Source organism: Lycium ferocissimum, chromosome 5 (assembly GCF_029784015.1).
Source record: "Lycium ferocissimum isolate CSIRO_LF1 chromosome 5, AGI_CSIRO_Lferr_CH_V1, whole genome shotgun sequence".
NCBI classification, from domain to species: domain Eukaryota; kingdom Viridiplantae; phylum Streptophyta; class Magnoliopsida; order Solanales; family Solanaceae; genus Lycium; species Lycium ferocissimum.
In genome coordinates this window covers 17,884,639-17,909,726 of record NC_081346.1, presented here as the reverse complement: position 1 = coordinate 17,909,726, position 25,088 = coordinate 17,884,639, and the positions used below count along the sequence as shown (strand labels likewise).

General features: G+C 35.5%; 4 protein-coding genes across 4 annotated transcripts; 1 reads left to right on the top strand and 3 right to left on the bottom strand.

Annotated features, from left to right (window-relative positions):
• The first annotated feature begins 1,654 nt into the window (after positions 1–1,654).
• LOC132056315 (nascent polypeptide-associated complex subunit alpha-like protein 2) lies at positions 1,655–3,920 on the top strand. The gene is made up of 3 exons (XM_059448452.1): positions 1,655–1,863; positions 3,188–3,300; positions 3,401–3,920. The coding sequence occupies exons 1-3, from the start codon at positions 1,710–1,712 to the stop codon at positions 3,746–3,748; spliced, it is 615 nt and encodes a 204-aa protein (XP_059304435.1). The 5' UTR covers positions 1,655–1,709; the 3' UTR covers positions 3,749–3,920.
• Positions 3,921–3,951: 31 nt separating this feature from the next.
• LOC132056314 (peroxidase 5-like) lies at positions 3,952–6,297 on the bottom strand. Its single transcript, XM_059448451.1, has 4 exons — positions 5,505–6,297; positions 5,042–5,233; positions 4,779–4,941; positions 3,952–4,676 (listed from the first exon to the last, which is right to left on the bottom strand). The coding sequence occupies exons 1-4, from the start codon at positions 5,700–5,702 to the stop codon at positions 4,264–4,266; spliced, it is 966 nt and encodes a 321-aa protein (XP_059304434.1). The 5' UTR covers positions 5,703–6,297; the 3' UTR covers positions 3,952–4,263.
• A 661-nt stretch (positions 6,298–6,958) lies between these two features.
• LOC132056313 (peroxidase 5-like) lies at positions 6,959–8,673 on the bottom strand. Its single transcript, XM_059448450.1, has 4 exons — positions 8,418–8,673; positions 7,999–8,190; positions 7,744–7,906; positions 6,959–7,657 (listed from the first exon to the last, which is right to left on the bottom strand). Exons 1-4 carry the CDS (start codon positions 8,625–8,627, stop codon positions 7,245–7,247), a joined length of 978 nt encoding a protein of 325 aa, XP_059304433.1. The 5' UTR covers positions 8,628–8,673; the 3' UTR covers positions 6,959–7,244.
• Positions 8,674–11,515: 2,842 nt separating this feature from the next.
• LOC132057616 (uncharacterized) lies at positions 11,516–23,063 on the bottom strand. Its single transcript, XM_059450242.1, has 9 exons — positions 23,018–23,063; positions 22,297–22,554; positions 21,848–22,214; positions 16,721–17,361; positions 14,505–16,012; positions 13,313–13,528; positions 13,032–13,209; positions 12,379–12,915; positions 11,516–11,965 (listed from the first exon to the last, which is right to left on the bottom strand). The coding sequence occupies exons 1-9, from the start codon at positions 23,061–23,063 to the stop codon at positions 11,676–11,678; spliced, it is 4,041 nt and encodes a 1,346-aa protein (XP_059306225.1). The 3' UTR covers positions 11,516–11,675.
• Positions 23,064–25,088: the final 2,025 nt, after the last annotated feature.

Sequence of the window (25,088 nt, the reverse complement as noted above, 5' to 3'; positions counted from 1 at the left end):
CAGATTTAATATGAATGCGGGAATTTTATATTCAATTTATGAGTTGATAAATCATATGTTGTGTTACTTAATTCATTTTAAATATTAATCGTTTGATTAGTTGATCACCAATTAAACACTATCTACGAAACTTCATTCAAACTTGACAAAGGAATTTTATTAAGATTGCAGTAAGAGTGAATAAAGCAATATTTACCTTGTTTGAACCAACTTACACAGGAACTTGTTATGCATTTATTTTATATTAATCTCATGGTGATATAGGTCTTGGGATAACTAGAGCAAACAACAAAAAAAAAATTAGTGATTATTACTATTACTTACCATGTAGGTTAGTAACCCAAATAAATTAATTTATTTAGGCGAGTATAAGAGAATACTACTTCAATTCCAAAAATTACAACTTCAATAACTCAAATCTTCAAATTTCAACTTCAAAATCTATGGCCAAACGGAAGCTTAGTTTACAAGAAAAAATCGAAATAAGAACCAAAATTCATCTTCCAGATTTCCAGTCATCTAACAAGCAACCTTGAATAAGGTATTATAACTCCTCCCAATTTTATATTTAAAACAAAACAAGACTTACTACATTTCCTTGATTATAGGCAGCCGGGTAGTCCCATTTGGCAGAGATCTATTTTGTGACCTATGATAAAAGCTCTTGTAGTTCTATGACATTTGTCACAAAAGACCAATAAAAAAATTAACACATATAACTAAAATAAAATACAAGTGATATTTCGAAAAAGATATTTTTTTAAATCTGAATTATAATTGGTCATCGTAGATTATATCTTTAGGAAAGTTCATTCACATATTGAAATCTAACATTTTCCGCCAGCAAAGTTAGTAATATTCTGTAGTGAGCTTAAAAAAACAGAAAACCTGACTTTAACATCATTTATTACAAGAAAAAAATATCTTAATTAACACAGTCAATCGAAACATTTTCGTCTATAATAAGATTGTCTCAGAAGAAGAGGGATTTGAATTTCATAATAATCATTTTCTTATGTAATATTTTTTTATTTTTTTTTGCCGGATTGCCCTTCTTCTGGGGTGGTCTTTAATTTTTGCCCCTTAAATTGGTGGTTTTTAATATTTATCCTTCGCTTAACACTCAGACGTCACAGTTCGAATCCAAGCTCAGTAAAAAGAAAGAAAAAAATCGCAAGACATAAATTGAGATTCGCAGGCGAGTTGGGATTCGCAAGGCATAATTAGACCCTTAAGGCAAACTTTTATCCAAAATTCGGCTCTGCCTGAAGGCCTAACTTTTGCCTAAAGTTAAGCCTTAAGACAGAGATTTGCAAAATTCCAAAGAAAATAATTTATTTATTTAATTTTTTTTTATCCTTATGGTAGAGTTTGAAACCCAACTTATGTAGAGTTCAATTTATGCCTTGCGATTTTATTTTTTGAATTTTTAATTGAATGGAGATTCGAATCCAAAATTAAAGGACCTTTTAGTGAAGGACAAAAAATAAAAGATGACTATTTGAGGGACAATAATTAAAGAAGGACAAAAAAAATGAAAGAGAAGGTACAAGTGGGCTGATGAGATTGGGCGCTGGGAAAGCCCATAGAGAGGAACCCTAAAGGATAAAACCCCACCACGATATTGATACATTTCATTACTTGCTTGCGAATTTTATCCTCAAAGCAACCAACTCTTTCCATTCCCAGCACAAGAAGTCGTAGCAGCGATGCCAGGTCCAGTCATCGAAGAACTCGTAGCCGAGAAGAAGCTACAGGATGATGAGCCTATAGTCGAGGACGTCAAAGAAGAAGATGACCACGATGATGACCTCGACGATTCTGACGACGACGACGACGATGACAAGGAAGATGGCGCCCAAGGTATCTATCCTTAATTTTTTTTTTTTTTTTTGTCGTCTAAGAATGTTGGTCTGTTAGTCAATCTGTCAAATTGTGAAATATGCATTCCTCTTTCGATGGTTGTTACCTATTGTTGTTATTTTAAATACAATCTTTGTTTTTATTTATTATGTAACCACGAACTGCTTATTTGGATGGTTGTTACTTATTGTTTCACACTCTATCGTATTATATTGTATTGAGTTGTCTTGTCTTGTACTGTAGTCGAAGCAATTCGAAGGATAAACTTTACAAGAAAAGTAGGATAAAATATGATTACAAGATAGAGCTATATTAAAAAGGTAGGATAAAATATGATTATTAGATAATAAGCAAAGAGAAAATGAGGAAAAAAATGAGCTAACAACGCGATTGCACGTACATTTTACTCTTTGTCGTTACTTAATAAAATTTAAGAAACAATTAAAACAAACATTGTATTTAAACTAACAACACAATGTAATACAATAGGTAAAAACCATCGAAACAAGCTGGAAAAGTCCAATTTTATGCAACACAGTTTTACCTTATTTTTTTTTTTTATCATTTTGCCTTTGCTTATAGTTTAATACTATTCTTAATCCTCTTATATCCTTTGCCCTCTTTTTTTTATAATAACTCTACCACGTCCTCAAGCAAGGCTCTGAGATTTGATTGGATGAACTATTTTGCTGCTGCATATCTTAATTCCCTGATTTTTGAACCGTCTTGTGGATAATGTAATGCATTGAATCTATTTGGGGTTTGTTTTGGTAGTAGAAATAATTTAAATGCTTAATGCCACTTTTTTTAAAAGGTTGTTAGAAGGAGAAACGGATGCTACTCTTAGTTATCTGACTGCTCGAGTGTGCATATCTAATTCTGGAATAATTAAACCTCATAATTGGCATAGGATTGATTTATACTTGAACATATTTGTAATTCATAATAGATGTTATTGGGTTGCCAGGTTTTTGACATTCGATGATGTTATGCTATCATTTCTGGCTGATTAGTTATTGGATTGCCAGGAGTTTGAGCTTTTTATGAAATTAAGTTATGCATTTATGTCTGACTTAGCTATGCATGTTATTAGCATGCAATGTATTTACTGGCGTCTAGTCTTGACCAGCATTAATGTTTCTGAACTTGCTACTTATCTCTTTGTGCTTATTTTATGATCCATTTTGGTTTTGCTTTTGCACTAAATTGCACACGATCTGTTTAACGTCATTATATGGTTATATGACGTGTGAAATAACCATGCCACACTCTACTATGCCTGTTAACATATTCTGTAGAAGAATCTGAGTGGAAAGTGATGCAGGTGGTAATTCTAAGCAAAGCAGAAGTGAGAAGAAGAGTCGGAAAGCCATGTTGAAGCTTGGCATGAAACCTGTTACAGGGGTTAGCAGGGTCACTATTAAGAGGACCAAAAATGTAAATTACCTTGTTCATTCTTTATTTCATCTTTATTCAATTTAGTATCTTTAAAAAGGTATTTGGATTGATGGAAACCGGTGTAATCACAATACTGCAGGTTCTATTTTTCATCTCAAAGCCAGATGTCTTCAAGAGCCCAAATTCTGAGACTTATGTCATATTTGGAGAGGCTAAGATAGAGGATTTGAGCTCACAGTTGCAGACACAGGCAGCTCAGCAGTTTAGGATGCCAGACATGGGATCTGTGATGGCCAAGCCAGATGTGTCTGCCTCTACTGCTGCTGAGGCAGATGAGGAGGAAGAAGAGGTTGATGAGACTGGTGTTGAACCACGGGACATTGATTTGGTCATGACACAAGCAGGAGTGTCCAGGGGCAAGGCAGTCAAGGCTCTGAAGACCCATCATGGTGACATAGTCAGTGCCATTATGGAGCTCACCACTTAAGTTTTTTTTTTTTAGATATTCACCTTTCAATTTGTGCTTTATGATGAATTTTTGAAGATATCATGCTCATTCTATTTTTGTTGCCCTTGTTTATTGGTTAAACCTCGTTTTGAGTAGTGCTATTGTAGAACCTCAATGACTAATATCAAGAAATGAAGGGCGTTCTCTGTTATTTTGGTTGTCTTGGAACATTTATATTGTTGCGCGGGGTGGTCATCTAGCATTTCCATTTTGCCTGGAAAGCACCGAGTAAAGGTACTTGGCAATGTCAATCTTTTTGTAGGTAGAAAAAGGTGATGAATCTAACACAAACACTTTTGTCTTACATCTCTCCATGAAGATATTCTGGAAATGATACAAAATGACATAATATGGCAGCAAAGCATTACATATATAATCTAGTTCCTGAATAATGCTTTTCACAGTACTAATAGGTTGAAGAAATACAGCAATGTGAAAGCTCCAGCTTGAAAGCAGCAGTCCCCTCTTAGGATACAGAGATATATAGCATTTGTTTAGCTGTTGATGACTCTACAGTTAGCTCGGATCTCACCAGCAGTGTCTGTCAAGACACCAATCTGGCCCATCTTCACCATTGCAAAAGCAAATTTAGTTTTCCAGAGGAATGAATTCCTGCCATATTGCGCTACTTGGGTAGCTGTAGTTGGATTAGTGAGTAGAGTTTGATCGGAGGTGAACAAGCCCCTGTTGGCCAGAATATCGGTGTAGTAACCTTCATCAGTGATAGCTGGGCTTGCAGGGTTCATTGGCACCACCAAATTTGCATCCTTGCTACCTTGTGGACAAAGCTGCTTCAACTGGGCTGCATAGGCAGGATCAAGACTAGGATCCTGGCTCATTGTTGAGTTGAAGTTGTATAATCTGTTACTGAAGGACACGCAGTGAGATCGACCAATGGTGTGTGCTCCTACACATCAGAGATCAAAGATTCAGTGTAAGGAATAGAAACTGCTAGTGCATATAACTTAAAACTCTGCTTGCTAGTGCATATAACTTAAACTCTGCTTACCCGATAGAGTAACCATTTCTTCTTGAGTGAGTCCCATATCTTTGAAATTTTGGGTGAGCTGGTCAACGTTGAATGCAGGAGACGGCAAACTTCGTGTCTCGGAAGCTAATGAAATTCTGCCATCTCTTCTACCAGCTGGAACTTCATAGCCAAATCCTCTAGTCTAGTAATTTCAAGCGTGCAAGTAAATATCTAATATGGTTATAATGTTTAATAAATCTAATTCGACTGATGAACTGTAGTACATAGTATTATATACTTACTAACTCTACGCTATCCCTGGCTGCAAATGTGACTATGTCAGCACACGAAACAACTCCAGGACAAACGGATTCCAACCTCGCCTTTGCACTGTCAATGACTTCAAAACCTCGAAGGCTCGGATTATTTACTGGTGAGTCCTTCTCTGCTGTGTTTGATGGAGTCGATTCGATCAGGACTGATCCATCACACCCCTATCATTATGCCAGAACCAAAATATTATCAACGTCCAGAGTCCGCAGTTAATTTGCTGGATGAAAATGTATTAGCCCTTCTATATTAAAGTTTAACTTCTACTTTCATAACCTAAAGATAACTAGATGTAGCTATCCACAAAAGGTGTCATTATTAACATGTAAAATAAAACAAGGTTACCTGTTGTGTTAACAGGTCAAAGTATTATGTAAAAATGATAAAAACATACTACCATGGAGTGATTCATGAGGGAGTGAAAAATGGACTTACCCTAACGAAGCAATCATGGAAATGCATGCGAACAAGGCTAGCAGCCACTCCCCTATCTTCAAAGAAGGCCTTTGTAACCTCTTGTTTCACTATGAACTCAGCCTTACTACATGAATTTTCATAAAATCCCACTTGAAGCTGTGCTTCTAACATCATGCACTCACATAGAACCAACAATATTAGTGCTCTAATCAACATTCTTGCACTCACTTTTCTTTATTCCTTATAGACTAATACAATCTTTTTTCTTACTGAGCTTGAGTAGCTTCAAAGACCATATGTCAATATATAGGGACAGCCCGTTGATATCAAGTGGACCTTACGTTAATTTTTCTTAATACAATAATTAATCTCGCTTGTAGAATCTATATTTTTCAGTGCCATAAGAAGGCAGTAAGCTGTAAAATTGTATATACGTGAGCAAAGATGCCCAATAATTTGGAAGGTTAAGGACAACTGGAGTTGGTCAGATGATTGACTATAATTGCACGTAAATACACTATACTAACTTTTTTTTTCCCTTAAGAGACCTTTTAGCGTTTATGTAGGAACAAAACAAGCTTGACTCATCCAATTCATTTTGTTGTATTTTCTTTGACTTTTTTTGCAAGAAAATACAAAATGTAGTGGGTAGACATTGATTTAACTCTAGATTTCTGCTAATTATAGTGGATTATGCTTGCAAGTGGATCTTTTCTTTTCTTTTAGTGCTTAAGTTAGATATCTTTAATCAAATGTATACTCATTGAGTTGCGTAAACAACAAAGACTTGCAGCCGGTAGGAAATGAGTCCGAGGGGTTACAAATAATAGTATAATTTCTGTGCACCGATGGTTAAGGTTTGCTTTGAGATTTCGACCTTATTTGGATTGTACCTTAATTGTGCTTAAACTAACAACACAATATAATACAATAGGTAACAACCGTCCAAACATGCTGGAAAAGTCCACTTTAATGGAACACAGTTGGTGCCTTATGTTTTTCTCATTTTGACTTTGCTTATTATTTAATACTTTCTTAATCCTATGATATCCTTTACCCTCTTTTTTATAACTAGTTCTTGGATACGTGCAACTCATACTAATCAGTACAAACATTTTATAACTATACAAATAATATTAGAATATGTTTGTGATGAGTTACGCTAAATTTGAAGGGAGAAAATACAAGCTCAAATTAATGAAAGATGAGCCTATTCGACCGACCTAATTGTTGAACGTAAGATGATTACATATTGTTTGAACATCTAATTTAGTCACGTAAATACTATTGTTATATATACCAAATATTCAACTTGACCATTTTCTTGGTTTCTTTTTTATGTTTCATCAATATATAGATTACATCGGAAGATGAGTAACGTCGGATATAGTTGCAAATACTTCATGTCTAGAAATTTTTGCCATGTGTTTAAGAAACTGTAGTCCTTACACAATCACATACATATCAAGAAGTTGTTATCGAATAAAATGCTATTTTGTAGAAGTTGTACAGAAGTCAATCAACATAAGTCTTTCTCAGGATGGATCTAACACAAGCACTTCTAACTTACATCTCTCCATGAAATTATTCTGGAAATGAGACAAAATGACATAATAGGGCAGCAAAGCAATACATAATCTGGTTCCTGGATGATGGTTCTCACAGTACTAATAGGTTCAAGAAAATACAGCGGTGTGAAAGCTCCAACTAGAAAGGAGTAGTCCCCGCTTAGGATACAGAGAGATATATAAGATTTGTTTAGCTATTAATGAATCTACAGTTGGCTCGGATTTCACCAGCATTGCCTGTCAAGACACCAATTTGACCCATCTTCACCATTGCATTAGCAAATTTTTTACTCCAGAGGAATGGACTCCTAACATTTCGCGCTACTTCGGTAGCTGTTTTTGGATTTGTGAGGAGAGTTTGATCGGAGGCAAACAAGCCCCTGTTGGCCAGAATATCCCTGTAGTAACCTACATCAGTGACAGCTGGGCTTGCAGGGTTCATCGGCACCACCGAACTTGCATCCGTGCTGCCTTGTGGACATTGCCGCTTCAACTGGGCAGCATAGGCAGGATCAAGACTAGGATCCTGGCTTCTTGTTGAGCTGAAGTTGTATAGTCTGGTGCTGAAGGACACACAATGAGATCGACCAATGGTGTGTGCTCCTAGACATCAAAGATCAAAGATTCAGTGTACAGAATAGATACTGTCAGTGCATAAAACTTAAACGATGTGCGACACTTCTGCTTACCAGAGAGAGTAACCATTTCTTCTTGAGTGAATCCCTTATTTTTGAAGTTTTGGGTGAGCTGGTCAACGTTGAATGCAGGAGACGGCAAACTTCTTGTCTCAGAAGCTAATGAGATTCTGCCATCTCTTCTACCAGCTGGAACGTCATAGCCAAATCCTCTAGTCTGTAATAATTTCAAGCGTGCAAGTAAATACGTAATGTGATAATAATGCTTAATAAATCTTAATTAGTATGATTATCGGCAGTAATACTTACTATCTCTACGCTATCCCTAGCTGCAAATGCGATTATATCAGCACACGAAACAACTCCTTGACAAACAGATTCCAACCTCGCCTTTGCACTGTCAATGACTTCAAAACCTCGAAGGCTCGGATTATTTACTGGTGAGTCCTTTTCTGCTTTGTTTGATGGAGTCGATTCGATCAACACCGATCCATCACACCCCTATCATAATGCCAGAACCAAAATATTATCTATGTACAGAGCCAGTAGTTAATATTCTGGATGACATTATGACAATGTATTAATTAACTCTTCTAATTAAGAGTTCGACTTCCACTGTACATATATATACTAATAGTGCAAAAGAATTATTCTAATATTAACCTGAAGATAACTAGACGTAACCATCCATGGCTGAAAAATAAGACAAGGTTACTTGATAGACTTACTCTAACGAAGCAATCATGGAAATGCATGCGAGCAAGGCCAGCAGCCACTCCCTTATCTTTAAAGAAGGCCTTTGTAACCTCTTGTTTGACTATGAATTCAGCCATACTACAAGAATTTTCATAAAATCCCACTTGAAGCCGTGCTTCTAACATCATGCACTCACATAGAACCAACAATATTAATGCACTCATTAACATTCTTCCACTCATTTTCCTCTATTCCATAATCTATTTTTTTCCTTACTGAGCTTGAGTAGCTTCAAACCACGATATCAATATATATGGACAAGTACCCCTTGATGTCACATGGACCAGCTGATATCACTTGTCTTAGACTTAATACTCCCTCTGTCCCAATTAATGTGACACTTTTCTTTTTTTCGATAGTTAATTTGACTAATCTTTGAAACTAAATTGGATTAGATCGACTCAAAATTTTTAATTAAAGTAAAATTTAGTTATTCAAAAACTATATGAAACATACTACTATAAGCTGTAATTCTTCTCATGTCAATATGATGAAAACAAACATTTTAAAATGTTAGTCAAAGTTCACATAATTTGAATCTCGAAAAGCAAAAAGTGTCACACAAATTGTGATACAGAGAGCACAATAATTAACTATCTTGCTGGTAGAATCTATATTTTTTAGTGCATGGTGAGAAGGCAGAAAGCTGTAAACTTGTATATACGTGAGCAAAGATGCCCAATATTTTGGAAGGTTAAGGACAACTGGAGTTGGTCAGATGATTGACTATAATTGCACGTAAATACAGTTTACTAACTTTTTTTTTTCCTTATTTGATCCTTTAGGATATGTAGGAAAAAAACAAGCTTGACTCAACCAATCCATTTTGTTGACTTCTTTTGCATGAAAATACAAAATTTAGTGGGTAGACATTGATTTAACTCTATATTTCTGCTGATTATAGTGGATTATGCTTGCAAGTGGGTCTTTTTCTTTTCTCTTAGTTCTTAATTTCTTTAATCAAATGTATAACCATTCAGTTACGTAACCAATAAAGACTTGCCGCCAATAATGAGTCGAAGGGTTATACAAAGAAGACTATAATCTTTATGCATTGACGGTGTAGAAAACATAACTATACAATCTCTTTGTAAATATAAAATTGGTAATCTAACTTACCATCACAAGTTAATATTCATTGATAGTGAAACGAGAACTGTCCATGCATATAAGTTGAACAATATGATATTGGACCCGTGACTTGAGATTTTGCAGATTAATTGGAGGTAACTCTACGGGTCTCTTTTGTTTATACACTGTTCACTAACTAAAGTTTAATGTCGGCATTTGATGGTTGAAACAAAATTTTAAACAAGGTAATATGACATGCATGTAATCTAAGAGCCACCTGCGGTTTCTATCTTATAAATAACAAGATATAAATTCAATTAGGACCCAGCTTGCACATTATGTGAGGTCCTTATCAAGGGTTAAACAACAATCATAAACAAAAAAATTGCATTAATGCTGTAATGTTATTTCTAATACATACAAGCAATCAGACACTTATACGGAACAAATACGGAACAAATTACATCCAACTTATTATATATATACATAAAAATATAATATATATTCTCATTTAAGCTTTGTATGCTAACGGCTAACCTCCCTATTATAATTCTATTATCGTCTTTAATTATGCTGTTTCTTCACGACACAGCTTAAATAACGGATTTCGCTGGCTTACTGGTATTACAACAACACTAATATAACGTGATTAGACAATAAAACTCATAGTTTTATTTATTTTAAGTTCAGTTAATGAGTGAAAAACTATACAACAACAATCTCCAAAAACTTATGTATATTTTCGCTGTTAGAATACATTATATATATATATATATATATATATATATATATATATATATTTTTTTTTTTTTTTTTTTTTTTTTGGGCTTATACAAATTGATAATCATGACAACTGGTTTGTAGTATTGATAAGGTAAGGTAAGCAAAACTAGTAAACTATAATTTGCTCCATAAAATAGGACATTTGAGTTGAGAAACAAAAAAGTACTCCCTCGGTTTACTTTTACTTGTCCAGCTTGGATTTTGCACATGCTTTAAGAAACAATAAATTGATATGAGTATTTTACCATAATACCGATATTAATTGATGTTTAGTCTTATGTCTTGAAAAATAAATTGGGGAATAAGTAATTAATGTTAAGGTAAAACATGAAAAAAATATAATTTTCTTTTGATATGCTAAAAATGACGAGTAAAACTGAAAATATAATTATGGTATATTGGACAAGTAAAAGCGAACGGAGTGAGTATTCTTTTGAGCAAAAAAAGGATCTTAAAAGGTCAATTACCTTTTTAACATATTATATCGTGTTTCGTGAAGAAGAAAAATTGTACTCCTTCATTCACTTTTACTTGTCCACTGTAGACTTTGCACACCCTTTAAAAATCGTAAATGAAGTGTGTATTTTACCATAATACCCATATTAATTGGTGTATAATCTTAATAAATTTGAAGATGTGAAATGAATAATTAATGCTAAAGGTATAATAAGAAAAATAAATTATTTTTCTCTTGATATGCAAAAGACAAGTAAAAGTGAATTTATTTTTGAAATTGTGGACAAGTAAAGTGAACGAAGGAGTACTCGCTAGTCAGCAAATAACAATTTTTTCCTCCTTTTTATTATTTTATGCAAATATTTGAAACCAATTTCATGTTTTATACAAAAGTGGTGTATTTCTATGCGTTGTAATAAACAAAAAGAAAAACCATGCATATAGCCCTAGTAACAAGCTAGAAAATTTATGCATGATTCTGCTAATTGTCTAGCTAAAGATCCACTTTTGAGTGAAGTCAACACAAAATAAATTATCTTTAATAGTTAAAAATATAAACTAAAACTTTACTAGAACATTATAGGTTGAAAGTTCTCACATCCTTTCGAGACAGTTCAAGTCTTTTCTCAATGAACTTGATATCTGGCGAGTGTTTACTTCATTAGCTGAGATATGTTTTCTTCAAGTGGGAGCAGCATTTAAGTAATGATTTACCAAAATATAGTAATGACTACACAAGCGAGCTAGAAACAAAACGATGTGCACAACCGAGTAACGTAGTAAGCATATTGCAGTATCAGAAAGTAGACAATAGGCATACGTAGTTTCATCACATGCACTCTAGAATATATACAGTGTTTTCATATGTTGACTGGAAAGAGAACATTAAATATCTTCGCGTAGCAATGTCTCGTCAGCTGTCACACATATTCATCCCTGGCTACATGCTCCCAATCTGAAGAAGAATTATCATACAAACCTGAAGAGTTGAGATTTCCCAGTCTGCCCTTCCTATTTGAATGGACAACTGGATCATCCGCGACAGAGAGAAGAAACTGTTTCATGGAGTCACATCCAGAACCATCCGAGTAAGACCCAAATTTACCTTCGCTGGCATTAACACTGTGATAATAGAAGTAAGGTTCTATGACCACATTTGCTCTCTGATCTTCTGATACTTCTCCTTTTAACAATCCAAGATTCTCCGTACCTGCAGATAGGGGTGGCAAGATTAGCCCGTGAAAACATGACCCGCCCTATCCATTCGAGTTTGGGCTGGTCATTGACCCACCCATTTATTAGCTCGGCCCATTTCAGCCAAAGCCCATTATTGGGTTCATACGCAGCACAAATTGACCCATGAGAAATCTTGTCAAAATATTTTATCAAAAAGACATTTTTTTTATCGGATATGTTATATATAATCATAATAAAGAAAAATATTATTTACTAGCTACTTAAAAAAATATAAAAGAAAAAACAAAGAAATTAAACTTCGTAAGAACTGGGCGGGTTGGATCGCTTTTTAGCCCATTTCAACCCAAGTAACTTTGGTTGGGTCATTAACTTAGCCTGTTTTGACCCGCCCAAGTTCAGCCCAACCCGCCCATTTGACATCCCTACCTGCAGAACCAGCAGCAACCATATCCAGATCTTTTTTCACCTCCGTCAACGGTGAATTTAGGTTGTCTCCCCGGTACGTTAATACATTGAATCTCGCCATAACAGAATCCTCAGCATCATTGGCGACCATATGATCCTTTTTCTCCTCCATGAAAGATGAATTCAAGTTGTCTCCCCGCTGTCTTAAGACATTGAGTCTCGCCATTACAGAATCCTCAGCATCATTGGGACTCACATCCTGATCCTTTTTCTCTTCCATGAAAGATGAATTCAAGTTGTCTCCCCGCTGTCTTAAGACGTTGAGTCTCGCCATAACAGGATCCTCAGCATCATTGGGATCCACATTCTGATCCTTTTTCTCTTCCATGAGAGATGAACTCAGTTTCTCTTCCCTTCTATTTAAGATATTGAATCTCTCCATTACAGAATCATCAATGTGGACACTCTTGCTTGAAGTAGAGGGGGGACTTTGGGTGGTTGTCTTTGATGCGCTGTCATTTTCAGCTTCAGGTGCCACTGAGGAATTCAGGTTTAGGTCTGCAGAAAATATGAAGCACAAAATCTTATTTGCAACAGTCGCATCTACTGAAACGTCGGAAACAGAATAGAGACCACAGAGTCACAGCACAGATATCAAAACAAACAGCTTTTACCTTTTCCTTGGCTGAATTTATGCTTCTCCATTTCAATCTTCATACGGTGAAAACGAGCTTTATAGCTTAGGGAACATAATTTTGCTTCAGCTTCAAGCCATAAATTCTTGAAGAGAAGGGCTTGGGGCTGTATTATTTCATCAGAGAGAAAGTTCTCATTGAGGACTTTCTTTATAGCCTGCAAAAGGTAGTTGCAACTCCTTTAAAGTTCCATTTTCAACACTTGAATTTACAAGACTAAACTTTAAATAACAATTGCACAACGTACACATAGAGCATACCTGGGCCACTTGTTCTTCATTTGAATCCCCTAATTCATCTGCAGAAGGAGTTAGAAGGGGTGAATTCTCAGCTTTCTTACCATTGTTCTTGCTCTTATCTTGATGCAAAGGCTGATTACCTAGTCCACAAGAATCCCAAGTAACTTCTTCCATAAACTGGGGGAGGCCTGTCCCAGTGCCCTGGCGGACAAAATTACCGTTATCTACAAAATTACGCTAGCAAGCACAGCCTATCAAGTTGATACGCAAACAGACAACTTAAAACTTAGATCCATTCACTCGTACATAAAACAGAAGGGCACATAATGAAAAACCCAAGGTTCAACAAGATAAACAGGACTGATCCAGTCAATGGCCAAAGGTACACAATCAAAAGTCTAAAGCTGACAAACAAATCCTATTAATTCGAAAAGAAAAAGGACATATTAAAACTTAGTTTCATATTCTTGCTTACGAAAAGAAATGCATGATAAAAATATTCAAAGGTCAAACAAAAACAGGACTGACCCAGTCAATGGCCAAAAAGGTAGCTTAATGATTGAGGTTCTCTTATTTAACAACAATATTTCATGGATATAAGACATCCATTCAGAAGTATAAATTTAATGATGACAAAGATGACACTAGTACTAAGTATGTTGCTCGGACTCTTCAAATATGCCAACGAGTGCGTGTCGGATCCTCCAAAAGTAGTGCATTTTTGGAGGATCCGACACGGGTTCGGCAACATTTTAGGAGAGTCCGAGCAACATACTAACAGCAACAATAAGATTGCAGAATACACATCTCATCTTTATGCTTATTCTTCTCTATTAGACTTAAGAGAGTAAAGCAAGCAAGCAAAGCATATCAACTTCATGCACAATTACATGATAAAGTAGGATGATTAACAAACAAAATAAGTGAAATCATGTAAAAGTTGTTAATATTGAAAAATTGTCACATAAAAGAAAAATGCATATGCGAGCTCCTCTTCTATCCATTATTATATCTGGACCATTAGATATTTGGGTATCCAATTGTCCAGAATGCAGAGACGAGGTGGTCAAGGACCACACAATTATTTAGGTCTGGAAGGAGGAATTTAATTCCACACCAGTAATGGTAATACTGCTACTGCTTCCACAATTTGAACACATTTGGCCACACCTAAAAACAAAACTAGCTAGTTTGATCTCTCCCGAAGACATACCATATAAGAGCGGCGAGATTCTCCAAACTTCTCAAAAGTATCATGCTGGGAAAACATTGTATCTTTTGTTTCAATCTTCTTAGCGGTACATGCACCAAGATTGGTAATTGCATGCTTAAGGGCGTCATGGTCTTGTTCCTCCAGTACACATGCATTAGTCAAACATTGGGATTTAAGTAGCTCCGAAAGGTTATGAATTGCATGCACAAGTGTCTGAACATCCAGTTTTGGACTTGATCCTATTTGATATGGTTGGGCCGGCTTGGCATCTTCTTGAGAAGCTGGTGAACGTAAAACATTTTCTGCAGCATCAAGTGCAACTACTCCACCCTCTAATGTGTCATTGAGGTTCAAACCAGAATGTGTAAAACCCTCCGTCAAACAATGCTCTGTGGGTCCGTCGTTTTCAGAGTAATGCGGTAGATTATATCCTTTGCTAGGCTTGTTCAGATCTTCAGAAAATTTAAGTACCCCACTGCTGCTGGACAGATCCATATGCTCAGATGTTTCTTTTGTGACGTCATTGGTCCTGTGCTCTTCTGTAATATAGTTATTAGTTCCAGTGCCTTCTGAAGGAATTGACCGACCAATTCCTGCATATACGTTATGGTTATGTAGATTGTCCTCACCAAGTTTCTTTATTGAAGTTCTCCCTGAATGTTCTGGTGGAGGGAACAAAGGATTGCTTTGACCAAAATCAGAGCATTCTAGTTTGCTTTTGAATTGGCATGGGCTTGGAGCTTCAACAGAGTCACAGAGAGAAATACGAAAAGCAGGAGAACCTTTCCAGCAGGGTGAATCTTCATTTGGGTTATGAAGTTCTAAAGCATCTGAACATTTGTCAGTAAAAGTCACAGGTGGTGCACTACTGTAAGGAGCTTCAGATCCGGATCTTTCTTTAACTGCAGTCTCTATGCTATTGCTACCACAAGGATGGCTTGGGCACGGATTGTTAATTGACGACGATGCATAAAAAATGTCATTGATCTTGCCAAAGTCCAGCGGTGGGCCTGTGTCCAAGGTAAACCCTTTGACCGGAGATTCCTGACCCTTATTTAACAGGTAACGGACATCTGATTTCTCACTGTTACTAGCTCCAGATTTGCAAATATCCACATTTTTGTGCAAGTCTGTCTTCGGTGTGAAGAAACGGCTTCCAGAAGGTGCTGGTCTGATAACCACTGCAGGAGAAGATTTTGATGTGGATGTAGTATCACGGGGACAAGAATCAAGGGGTTGGAAGGATTTTTCATGTGGAGTAAAAGGGTTTTCATAGTTCGGGTAATTCTTAGAAGATCCTAAAGAAAGTCCCGCTTGGCAAGATACAGGGAGAATTGAACCCATAGCTGTTTTTGAGTTAAAAGATGGGTAGACAGGTTCTTGAGCGAGATATGATTTGGCATCCATATGTCCCATACTTGAAGGCCCAGTATATACTCCATCAGTAAAATTTCCAGACAGAGCACCAGAATCTTCTCCAGCTATGTTCACACCTTCAAGTGAATTACCTACAAAAAGATGGACATTAAAAATATGTTTGAGGGGCACTCAGGGGCACTCCCTACCAACTGAACTACTTTTGCAATTATGTTTGAGGGGTCCTTTTAAAATATATCATAGTTTTTCAAGGTGTATATATATATATATAGGGTTTTTTTCGAAGTTGGGGGGGCACGTGTCCCCCCACCCAACACGTTGGGTCCGCCCCTGGTTACAAGCACACAGCAACCCTCGCCCCACATAGAGATAAAATCACATGAATCAGGCGTGTAGAAGTAAAAGACTTTAACTCCACGATATGAATAATTTGTCATTGACATAACAAGTAGAAATGGATTGGAAAATCAAGGAAAATTTTCAGGTCAGGAATAGTATAATAATACTCATCAATTGAATTAGATTTCTTTTTAAAAGAAAAACTACAACAGTACTACGGCAGTGAACAAAGATTATTAAGGTAGACCAATAAAAGTCAAATATGACGTCCTAAATGCAAATAAACTAAAAGTTGGATACACTCAGAATGCGCAAATTCACACACATAAACCAGGAATCCATACAACATGGTAATATATTCGAAAGAGATCATTGCATGGAACATATCTGAACAATGAAAATGCTGAAACTTAAAGCCTGAAAAATACGAGAAGTTACACATTCACATCATTGTTCAATCGTATAAGGAATACATTGATAAGAAACAAAAGCAAAATTACCTTGAGACATGCTATTCATGTAACCAAAAGAAGCACCAGCATTAACTCCCTTCCTCTCATCTTGCTTCCCCTCAGCCACTTTATTCCAAAAACTCCAATGCGATACCGGGTATTCCAAACCAGACAAGCTCTGGGTATAATCAACTTGAGACGACACATTAACAGCAATATTACCCGAATTAGGCAAAACATCAAACGACGGTTCATTAAAGGCCACCGAGGGTTGGTCATTCTTCACTACTGAAGGCACATAAGGGGTATAATATCCCGAATACGCGTCACTCGAAGCATTAACAGTGGGGTTTGAAGTTGACCAAAGGTGATTATTACTGCTGACTTTAACAGAATCAGTTGGGGAAAACTCAGGCATGCCAGTTTTGGGCATAGAATCAGTAACTATTTCATTGTTTGGGAAAAAATTGTATCCATTGACTGAAGGGTCAGCAGTATATTGCCAAGACTGCTGTCCAAATGGTTGTACTGTACCAGTATTATAATTGGAATCAGTGAAATTCAACACTTGTTTTGAATTTGAGCGATCAACAGTAAAAGGTGGGGCTAAAGGTGATAAATTGGATGAACCAAAAGACCCTAAACCCATCATCTCTGAGAGTCCACTCAAAACATATATTTTCAATCCACTGATCAAAACCCACAAAACTATAATTAGTCTTAACAAATAACAGTATTATCAACAAGATAAAATTCAGTCTTTTATCCACAAAAAAGAATCACAACTTGAAAAAAAAAATCAAGGATTAATTAAAGAGAAAAGAGAACATACCCAGACTGTGAGAGAGGTAGCGGAGACTCTTCTCTTTCCCTTTTCCAAAGGTAGACTAGTGGAGTTTTGGATTATTCTGTTTCTATACTCTTTATCTTTTCTTTTTTCCAAATTACAATGTTACCCTAAACTTCTCCTTTACACCCGCCGAAGAAGTCGAAGTTAATGTAATTAATCACGCTTAATTTGTTTAAAAAAGAATGACATTTTAGTAACAATTTAATTTTAGAATATGGTTTTGTTCTAAATAAAGTGATTTACAGTGATATAAATATCTGTGACTTATTTTAAACTACTAATTTTAAAGCATTTTTTTATTTCTTAAAACTACGTGCGTAATCAAGCACCCCATATAAAATTGGACGGATGGAGTACTATTTGGATTAATTATTATAGGGTTAATAGTACTTATTGTGCATTAATTACTAATAAATTTCAATTTTAATCTTTATAAAATCTGATCAAACATATTTAACCTATCAATTAATTGAAATGTGATCATTTGATCCTTTTGGTAGTAAAGATTCACAAATTTAAGATGATTGTTTAAGAATTTCAACAAGGATGATTGTTCACCATACTCCGTTCACTTTTACTGCTAGCCGCCGCCATCACCCACTATTATCAACTACATTACTCACCACCAATGACTGACTTCGCCTATCATCATAGTTAGCCGTCATCACCATTAGCCACCATTCACAACTATCACCACTACCAACCTCGTATAATTTTTTAAAAATTATTTTGTCACCACTACCAACCTTGTATACTTTTTTAAAAATTATTTTGTTCATACAATATTGGATTAATTTAGTATTTTATTTGAATTTTATATTTATTAAGTTTAAAATAAAGAAAATTTTTATATGTTCAGAGTTGAAAAAATAAACTATCTTAATTATTTAGTATTCAGATCTTAATAAAATATTTTAATATTCAAATATATTTAGATTCAGAAATCTAAATCTTTATGCACATCTATTATTCAAATGTGTAGTCAGATTCAAATGTCTTAAAAGGGCAGCTCGGTGCACAAAGCATCCCGCGTTAGCAGGGTTTGAGGTAGGCCTGCGCTCTAAGAGGTGTGATGTAGGGTACCCTAATACAAGCATAATAGAGACGATTTTACCGTTGGTCCAAGACTCCCCTTCTTCAAGTCTACTGATCTTTGATCTTTTATATAGTAATAGAAATGAGGCCTAACTACCTCTTCAGTCTAGTCAATCACTAACTGCCTTTTAAGCAAACCACCGTTCTATTTTAGCAGAATTAAATAGTTACATCCACTAATTACACTATATGTGTTGATTGTGCTGAATGACTTGAAAGAATAATTCAAGTGAATAATGAAAGAAAAAGAAAAAAAATACTTAATTAAAACACAAGAAATGATACAGACGTGTCGACAAACGTAAGATTTGAAAACCCTGAATCCAATTCTAGGGGAGGAAAAGAAGAAGGAAAAAACAACAAGATAGATGGGAATTGAACTCTCAACTTTCATCTCGAATAACCCGTAAATTTCAGGGATATTCACAAAGAGATCAAAGCATATCTCGAATATTCCACAAACTCTTGAATATTTACAAAGAGATCAAAATCTCGAAAATCCCATAAATCACATCAAATACTGTCGTTATCAAATTGACTGATGTTCTTGAGATCAAATACATCACAAGGAGGTCATCCTACGTTCGAGAAATATGCTACTAATGGCCCTTGAATCGCGAAGAAATTTTAGGAGAGAAGAATCAAGGGAATAACAGAATTGTACCCGCAATATTCATCAATAAGATCTATGTTTCTTCAAAAAAAAAAAAAAAAAAAAATCTCAACTTTCACTTGTAGAGGTACTCGATAATCATTGCACCATATGACTCTCTCGAACAAGGAAACTGGTAACATATAGCCTTTTGCAATTTGAATAGAAGAAAATGATCATGTAAAGATCTCTCGTGTGTTATTTTCAGAGATCTTAGTATGTGAAATAAAGATCTCATGTAAAAAGATATAAAACGACAAAAAAAAACAATTGTGAAGTGTTACAAAATCGATTGATCCGATAGTTTGAATGCACACATTAGAGGTGGCAAAATCAGCCCATGAAAATATAACCCGCCCATTTATTAGCTTAACCAATTTCAGCCAATAAAAAATTGTGCTGATATGTAGCCCAAATAGACTCATGAGAAATCTTGTCAAAATATTTTATATTTTTTTTTATTTGATATGTAATATATAACCATAATAAAGAAAAATAATAATTGTAAAAGGTACAAAGAAATCATAAAAGAAGAAATAAAGTAATTAAAACTTAGTATGAATTGGGTGGGTTGGGTTATGACTCGCACTTTTGCCCATTTTAGCCTAGTCTATTTCAACCCAAGCAACTTTTGTTAACTTAACCATTTTAACACGCCCATTTGAAAGCTCTATGCACATATATACTTAAATAGTCTTGGAAAAACAAAAAACTTTACTATACATAATATGGGAGGAGGAACATGGGCCATGGTTCCCCTTGAAATTGCATGAACTCAAACAGTCTTAAAAAAAAAAAATTTAATATACATAATATTGGAGGAGGAACGTGGGCTATGGCTCCCCTTGAAAATGCATGAATGTACCCAAAGTATGATTGATATCCTTGAAAAAAACTTCTTATTAGATGAACTAGGGGTATTCATGATCCGATTTGGGTCGGTTAGTACTTGAAAGATGACCAAATTATTTAAATCGGTTTTCAGATACAAAATCAAATCAAACCAATTAAGTCGATTTTTATTGAATCGGTTTAATTACAGAACACATGACTACAAGAACTAGAAACCCAGGAAAGACTACTCACCAAACTGAGGCTCTAACGAACAACTACTTGGTTCAAGCAACAAAAATTGCACGTATTTCTACAACAAGATAAAACCAAACAAGAAACATATATTGATAGTTGTTCCATACTATTCAAAGAAGAGCCTTTAAGTATCATCTTTGCAACAAAACAAAATCTAACAACATGGTCTGAACAGGGGCGGAGCTAGGTAGGCTCCGGGGGTTCATCCGAACCTCATCGGCGAAAAATTACAGTGTATATATAAGATTAAAATTATTTTTTTATGTATATATAGTAGATGTTGAACCCCCTTGGCTTCTTCGTGTATTTACTTCTTCATATTTTTAAACCCCTAGGTGAAAATCTTGGCTTCCGCCACTGGGTCTGAGTGCCCCCAAAAGAGCTATAAAGTAAGGAACACACACACACACACACACACTATATATATATATATATATATATATATATATATATATATATATATATATATATGTGTGTGTGTGTGTTTTAAATATTTTCGAATAATCGGTTTGATTCGGATTTTTTCGGTTATTTTTTACTTAAGATTAAAATCAAAATCAAATCATATTTTGTCAGTTTTTAATATTAAAAATCAAATTAAATCAAACCTACAAAATATCGGTTTTTTCTTCGATTTGATTCGGTTTTCGGTTTGATTCGATTTATCGGTTTCCCGTGAACAACCCTAAGATGGACACTTTCTTGATCAAGAAGGTTGAAGTTGATACGTCATGCAGTCGCGATTTCAAGTAGGTTCGAGTTAATATATATTGTCGTCGGCTAATCACTTGAAGAGTATTATTTGTGTTGGTAGCGCTAAATAAACTCTTTAGAAAATAATATCATTTATTATCTAGTGCAATGTACTTCCCCCATCTCAAATTATTTGTGTGTGTGTGTTTTTTTTTAACACACCCCTTAAGAAGCAATAATTAGGAGGAGTATTTGACTAACTTCACTCTTGTTTATGTCTAAGTTATAATCTTTCTCCATTAAATGTTTAATCTATTTATGTGTCATCTTCATTAATGATAAAATTCTATTAAGGGTAAAATAGAGAAAAAATAACTAATTGTACCTTGAACTCCTAAAACGATAAATAATTTGAGACAATTATTTTTAGTAACCACGATAAATAATTTAAGACGGAGGGAATAGAATGAACGTAGGAAAATCGAATTAAGTTTTTGTTGTGTTACACGACCTACTTACAACATAGAGTACACTATCAAGTTTGGTACGTATATCAAATCTCAATCCTGTGGTTATATTGTGTGTTTGACTGGTGAGATTTGAGAATGAACGTAGGAAAATCGAATTAAGTTTTTGTTGTGTTACACGACCTACTTACAACATAGAGTACTCTATCAAGTTTGGTATATATCAAATCTCATCCACCGTGGTTATATTGTGTGTTTGACTGGTGAGATTTGAGAATGAACGTAGGAAAATCGAATTAAGTTTTTGTTGTGTTACACGACCTACTTACAACATAGAGTACACTATCAAGTTTGGCTGTATATCAAATCTCAATCCTGTGGTTATATTGTGTGTTTGACTGGTGAGATTTGAGAGCCATTGAGAAGCTTGAGTCCAACGCCTTGCTCTTTCAAGATCATGCTCTGTTCTAAGCAATTTGGAACTGATTTCTCCATATTTTTCTTTCTGAAGACGCAATTCCTCTTTTATTTTCTTTAGTTCAGATTCGACCCCAAGTTGTTCACTGCTCATCCCGGATTTTCCCAATTTTATTGTCAGCTTAAGAACTTCATATTTAAGAGCCAGCACAGATGAAACAAGTTGAGCAACCTGTTCTTTCAATAGACAATTTTCCTTTTCAGTATTGTCTTTACAAGCTTCACAATTCATCAGTTGATCTTTTAAGCTTGAATTCACTGAGGTAATCAACTCTTTTTGTACTCATCTCTTGGTATTCACCAATTAGGTTGTTCATCAAATCCACCAGTTTCTCTTTTGAGAGCAGATCTAACTTGCCTTTAAGCTCATTACTTGCCTTGATATCCTTCTCAGTACCAGATTCTGAGTCTTCAGTAGCCATGAGAGTAGTGTGATCAGCTTCATCATTAGAGCCCCAGGTTGCCACCATAGCTTTTGTGGTTTCCTTGTTTTGTTTGTCATTGGTCTGCTCCTTCTCTGCTTTTTCTCTCTTCCACTCTATTTCCCATAGTGGACAATCTACAATCAAGTGAACAGTGTTCTCGCACTTGAAGCATCCTCCAGTCTGTGGCTTGTCAAGGCTCTTTCCCCTTGTCAAGACTTCTTCTTCTTCTTCTTCTTCTTCTTCTTCTTCTTCTTCTTCTTCTTCTTCTTCTTCTTCTTCTGTGGCTTTGAGTGCAAGAGATCCATTCTCCATATTCATCTCGAATGTTTTCAGATTCCGTACTAGTTCATCTAGAAACATGATCACTATGTCCTTTGCTTCTCTTATGGTTGTTACCTTCATCTTGAATGACTTGGATAGAAGTGATGGTCTTTCCAAGGGACGTCAATTTCATTCACAATAAAAGATTATATAGTGAACATCTCGGAAACTATTTCTCCAGGTTTCATCCTGGAATTTTAAAAGTCAGTAGCCAGCATAGCCTTTCTGAATATCCTGACTTGAGTGGTTACTTCATGAGCATCCTTTAGGGCATACCAGATTTTTTTGGCAGTTGTGCATCCTGAGATTCTATTGTACTCATCTGGTCCAAGCCTATGCATTAAGACATTCTTGGCCTTAGCTTTCTTTTCCAAGATTTTATTGTTACCTTCAATATACTCACTCTTCTCCTACTTCACTTTAGTGCCATCTTCTCCTACTTCACATAGGGTTCTTCAATAACCCTATCCCAGAGCTCGTAATCCTCAGCTTGTAGGTGATTCTCTATGCGAGCTTTCCACAATCTATAGTACTGTTCATTGAACAGTGGTGGTCTTCTAGGAGAGAATCCCTCACTGTGTCCAAGAGGTGGTGCAGCATTCATCATGTTTCTTTTTTGAGGTGTTAACCTTTTAAAGAAAGCTTGCTCTAATACCACTTGTTGTGTTGCACGACCTACTTTTTATCCTAATCAATACCAGATTTTCACCTATGAGATAGAACACATTACTCTACCTGTTCAAAGCTAGCGTTTGCTAAATAGTAAAGAACAGTAAAGTAAGAACACAACAATTTTCCATGGAAACCATCCGGCTCACAAGGGTGAAAAAATCACGACTTACACTTGTGTAGGATTTTTTTCAAACTCCACTACAACTGTAAGTCTGTGCAAATTTAAGTTACAAACTCTGTAACCTAGGAACTAACCTTGAATTTCTATCTCAATAATCTCCCTAGACTAGTAAGCACCCTTCAAGTTATCCCAACTTGAAGTTGAATTTGACTAACTGTTTGTACACATAATTTGTGCTTCTAATAAAGCAGATAAAGATACAACTCGATAAAACAGTTTAATACACAAATCTAGACTCAAGAATTATAAAACATAAACTCTGTAGAACAACGTCTTCAATCTTCTTCGTAGTATCAGGTGGAAATTTCGGAATCAGAACACTCAATATTGCATTGACTGTAGTAGCTCAACATTCTGATTTCTTCTTTATGAATGTACAAACCTTCTTCTTGGTAAGACTTGGATATATATAGCATTGAGTGCACAGCAAGTCGGCAAAAACCCAAACCCTTCGTGAATCAGCCTATTAGTTGTAATAGGGTTTGAGCTGAATTAGGATTCTTTCCTTTCAATGCGGCTTCATTGTCCTTGTAGGAGTACGGAGTATCTTGATAATTATGGCAAGGAATCATGCAATTCTTGACCGTCAAGTCTTTACCATAAAACACAAATCTTACTCGCAGTAGGACTGTGATCTGGAACATGCTCTTGAACCTGGTCCAAGCACCTGGTTCTTTCTTCTCTGAATCTTCACTCTGTCTGAGATGGAACATATCCATACACCTGTTTCAGTCATCTTTGTTCTCAAGAGTCTCTGATCTATCTTCTTCTAGCTCATCCACTTATCTCTGAGATAGAGCATGTTCTTGGACTTGGTTCAATCAACTCCATATTCATCAGGACAAGCTTAATCACACATCCTGCTTCCCCCTGTTTTTACTGCATTTGGATCCTTCTGTTCTCATACACTTCTTCCCCTTGTCCTTTGTATTTGCGCACCTCTGCGTATCCGAACTCTAAAGAACATGTCTCATTCACTGCATGTTTATATATGTCTCTGATCTATTCATTGCACTCACTTCTATGGAACATGTTAATAGACCTGATTCATGAGTTTTGTCTGCTCAGCTGTCTAGTTTAAGATCTCATAGAACATATCACCAAACCTGGTTCACCCAACCTATTCAGTGGCTTTGTCCATCATTTTTCCGTGTCTAGTTCATTCGCTCTATATCAACGGTCTCTAAAGCTGGTTTACTATCTTTGTTCATTTACTTTGTCAATCATCAAAACATACATGCTTATGTCAACAGTTAGGCCTACTTTAATTAACTTTGGAAAGTGCAATACCTAGACGCAGTGAACCAAGATTATGGCATATTGTCACCATCTGGACGTCATTTCACCGTTAATGGTAATTGATAACCAGCAGTAATTTTAATTAAGTTGATTTTTTAGTTTTTTTATTTATTTATTTATGTTTGAAGGGACTAGTTAATGTTAAGCTTCTATTTCGAAAAGTTTGTGATAAGCTTCGGACGTCAACGATTAGTC